Source organism: Raphanus sativus, chromosome 5 (genome assembly GCF_000801105.2).
Source record: "Raphanus sativus cultivar WK10039 chromosome 5, ASM80110v3, whole genome shotgun sequence".
Lineage (NCBI taxonomy): Eukaryota > Viridiplantae > Streptophyta > Magnoliopsida > Brassicales > Brassicaceae > Raphanus > Raphanus sativus.
In genome coordinates this window covers 15,934,796-15,939,455 of record NC_079515.1, presented here as the reverse complement: position 1 = coordinate 15,939,455, position 4,660 = coordinate 15,934,796, and the positions used below count along the sequence as shown (strand labels likewise).

Genomic DNA, 4,660 nt, shown 5'->3' with positions numbered 1-4,660 from the left:
GTTACTTCAGACTCAAGTCACCCAAGAGTCACTATGAATAACAATAAGACAGCAATCCCATTCTCATTCATCTCTTTGTTCCTTCTAGTCTCGGCTGCTGCGGTAACAACCGGGGCAGAAGTAAAACACGTCAAAGACACAAATGGAAACCCAATTCAGAGACAGAGCCAATACTATATCCAACCAGCTTCAGGCAAGAAAGAAGGTGGTTTTGTCCCAACAAGCATTGATTTAGCCCATTTGTGTCAGTTAGGTATTGTCCAAACACTCCTTCTGAAGATGCAGATTCCTCAGATATTCAGTATTAGTTCGTGAAATACTACAGGAGGTACTACAAGCGTGTGGCATGAAGATGGAGCTGAATGGGAATTCGAGTTTATTGATGATCGTGGACTTCCTGAGTTAGAAAATGAAAGATGATATGTGCTTGAAGACATATGGACGTTTTCCATAAAGCAAAATGAGTTTGCTTGAAGGTGAAGTTTTCCAATAAAGATAATGGAAAGTTACCTTATGTGTATTGGAAAGACTTGGAGAGCAAATGGAAGACTTGGAGATTAAGTTAAAGACGTGGAGAACAAGTTCTGGTCTGCTATATAAGGAGGGACGTGCCTTATGAGAAAGTCAGACCTCACATAATAGAAGAGTAAGAGGATCTCATTGTATATTGGTGTATCTGCTTGGTGTCGAAGCAGTGTCTGTAGTAGTTGTCGATGGAGTCTGATGTGGACTTAGTTTGGTGTCCTTGGTGTTGACGCTTTGTATGGTGGAGTTAGCCATCGTGTGTAGCTCGTGGTGAGCTGTGTGTGTACTTGGAGGATCAAGCGTTTTGTGTCACTGGTGTGCGTTGGGTGCTGACATACTTGGTGAAGTACTTCCGAGAAGTGGAAGATTGAAGTCTGAACTCAGGGGGAATTTAGCAAAGGAGGTTTCATTGAAGAGGTCTGTGAAGATTGCAACTGTAGAAGACAGTGTGCTCTGGCGTGTCCGGATGGGATCTGTTGTATTCCTAATCTTTGTAGATTGCTCCTTAGAAAAGAGTGGTAGACACTCGTGTGTGTTGTACCATATAGCAATTGTAGGTTGATCCTTGTTCTAAGTCAATGAAATCTGGACGAGGTCCCGGGGATGTAGGAAAAGAACCCCGTTAACAAACTTTGTGTGCCATTTACTTTCTGCACTAGTTTTTGTCGCTCTCTCTACATTAACACCTTCCATTTCAACCAGGCCTACCTATTACTTTCTCTACTCCATTTTTCGACAGAGACAATGATGTATCGATAAACACCAACCTAACAATCGCTTTCGAGTCACTGATCTGGCCATGCCCTTCCTCAAAGATATGGAAAGTTGAATCCTCCTCGTCGTGTACCAACAAGCGTTATATAACGATCGGTGGTAGCTCTAACAGGAAAGATAGCTTTTTTAGGATTCAGAAATATGGAAACGAACAAAATACTTACAAGCTCGTTCATTACCAGAGTTACTCGGCTATAAACGGTATTAAGAGTGTTGGTGCCACCACCAGCTTTTACGGTGGCCCCATACTTGTTCTTAACGATGATGATGACGATAACAATGCCTTTCCAGTTAAGTTCCATAAGGTTGAGACATCCACGGAAAATTTATTTCAGAATTTTAGTCTAAGTATGCTTCTGAGACTGGTGTTTAATATGTTGGAAAATAATGGGTAGAAAGTAGAAACAACGTCACTAAACCAACTAAATGTAATGAAAAGCTAAATATGTCTTTGTCACTTATGAAATGTTCTTTTTCTTTTTAAGATATGTCAAAATCCTTGATTGCTCGATCATAACTTCATAAGCAATTTATCAGTAAACACAAGTACAATCTCTAAGTGTTAATTACTCATTCGTCAAAAAGAGCTAGAGAAAAGCGTTTTATAAGCTATTAATATTTGAAAAAATGAAGGTCCGATTGTTTTCAAAGTTTTTACATTTATAATCTAACCGGTGACCGAAGAATGAAAAAGAACAATGCATTCAATATTATTTCTGATTTTGTATCATTAAATAAGAAATGATTTTTTTCTCATTCATTTTATTCTAGAGGAATATATAACAAATATTTTTTCACCAAAATTGAAAAAAAAAAATCTTCCTTTTCATTCTTATAATTTAATTATTCCTCTTCGTTTTCTCCCTGCTCATTCATAATATTTCTGATGGTCACCAGTTAAAACCAAACTAGTATTTGGTTTTTATTCTTGTGTGTTTTACCTTTTGGCATTTAGTTTCAAAATTTTTGTTTGTGGTTTTTTAGTAGATTTTAGTTTTTTTTGAAAAACATGAATGGTGATTTTAGATTGATTTTTGATTTTTTTTTGTTTTTTCGAATTCTGAATCTTTAGACTTTGGTTTTTCTAAACTTTGATAAATGATTTTTTTGTCTGTTTTTTTTTAATTAACATAGAAGTTAAATTTTTTATTTTTAAAACAGACTTAATATTGTTAAAATAATATATCACACATTTTAATAAATAAACCAATAGATTATTAACAAATCATGTAAATTTACATAAAAATATATTTTAAATAACTAGTTTAGTTTTATTGAAAAGTTTAATTTTCATAATATATATATATATATATATATATATTAAGGAAATAATTCTTATTAAACCTTATTTTTATAGTATTAGCATTTCTATTTATTTTTTCTATATTAATGCATAAATATAGTAAATACAATTAAAAATTATAAAATTAAAAAACCATTAAAAATTTTTCTTTTGTTTTGTTTCTTCACGTAAAAATTACAGTTATTTGAAAAAACAGTTTATACTATATTTTAGAGAATCCTTCTTAAATTCTTTTGATTGATTGAAAATTTATTTTTTGTAAACTAAAAATTGTTTTTAGAAAAAGAAAAACCAAAAACTACTAACCTCGTTTTTTTCACAAATTTGAATTGGTTCAGCAATTTCAACTCAAGTATGGTTAATGTCCAAAACCAGACACTCTCATCTTGATTTGTTTTATGGGCAAATTGCCAAAACGGACAAAAATTAGGCATGGTTGTCTCCCTAATATAAAACCATTTTTGTCCATTTTGTCTTCTTTCTACCTTTTCAATTTCTGAAATTTAATGAAATAAATAGTTTTATGAGTCCAAAAAATATCAAAAATATAAACAATTAATAAAACATCCATATACACAAACACATATTTTTATTTTGTTGAAAATCTTGATAAATAAAATTTTTAAATTTCATTTTACTAAAAGTAGAATTTTGTCTTCTGCGGAAAATGGGTTAGCAGAAAACGAAATCCAAAATAAACAAGTCCATCTACTTTTTTACAATTAACAATCGACTATTAATTAAAATTCTAAATATGGGGAATGTGTATTCTACTATTTGTAAGGAAAGCTACTTTTTCGTCGAATATAATTTCTAATTTTATGAAGTATTCTAATATTTTGAGGAACACGAATTCTAGAAATTACACGAATGTCTACAATTAGAAATTGCATACGGAATTTTTGTCATGGTTCTAATAGTGTAGAAGGTGCCTTCTAGGGATAAGAGAATATATATTTTTGCCTACCAAAAAAAAAAGAGAATATATATTTTTTTTTTCGAAAAAGAAGTTTCAGTTAAGAAAAACTTCCTAAAACGTGTCTTGATCGATTTGTTTTGTCAAAATATAAAAAATGATTTTCCATTTTCTTCTTCATCAAATCTATGATTTCTCCATAGTTTGTCTTGTGATTTTCACTATGATGCATATCTATACAACATATGGTGTTTGGAAATTAGGTACAACCACGAAATGGGTTTTTTCGGCTGATGACAAAGGGGGTAGGCTACTGTTATTATAATCAAGTTCTACACAGAAACGCCATGTTCTCTCTCTCTCTCTTCTCTCTCTCTCTCTCTCTCTCTCTCTCTCTTCTCTCTCTCTCTCTCTCTCTCTCTCTTCTCTCTCTCTCTCTCTCTCTCTCTCTCTCTCTCTCTCTCTCTCTCTCTCTTGAGATTCCACTATTTCTAGCATTAGTCAGAAGATATTGCAAAATCGGATCAGACATGATGATACTAAGTATATTTATACCAGTAACTATATTCTTCTTTGGATCTCGTCCACAGCCGATTAACATATGATTTTTTGGTTTTTTCACCATTTAATAAAGTTTATGCATTTATCATTATACAGTTGAAATTTATAAATTTCTTAGGTCTCGAATTTATGTTATTCAAAAATATAACACAAATCAATAAAATAATAATATTTTTAAAAAAAAATTAGGGAAATATATGGTTCCACTAAATTCATAAATTAATAAGTTATAATTACAAAAAACTCTATAAATTTAATAATTTTGGAACTATAATAATTATTAATTTGTAGAATTATTAATTTAAAGAAAATTTCCATTTTAGACTTATATTTTTAAAAATAATTTTACTTAACAATGAAATAATATTTTATTTTAGAATATTATATATTAGTTAAAACATTTGAGTTTTATCTATTTTTATGAGATTAATTAATATAGTTTAAACTAGAGTCTGTTATACTTTGACACTTCATAATGATGCTATCTATGCTCTTTCTTATAGTGTATGTTGAATACATATTGAAGTATACAAATGAGTATTTATCCGTAACTCCAATAAATTACCAACAAAATATTGAAA

General features: G+C 30.8%; 1 protein-coding gene across 1 annotated transcript; it reads left to right on the top strand.

Annotated features, from left to right (window-relative positions):
* Positions 1 to 1,694, top strand: LOC108858364 (kunitz trypsin inhibitor 2-like). Its single transcript, XM_056985710.1, has 2 exons — positions 1 to 266; positions 1,208 to 1,694. The coding sequence occupies exons 1-2, from the start codon at positions 34 to 36 to the stop codon at positions 1,692 to 1,694; spliced, it is 720 nt and encodes a 239-aa protein (XP_056841690.1). The 5' UTR covers positions 1 to 33.
* Positions 1,695 to 4,660: the final 2,966 nt, after the last annotated feature.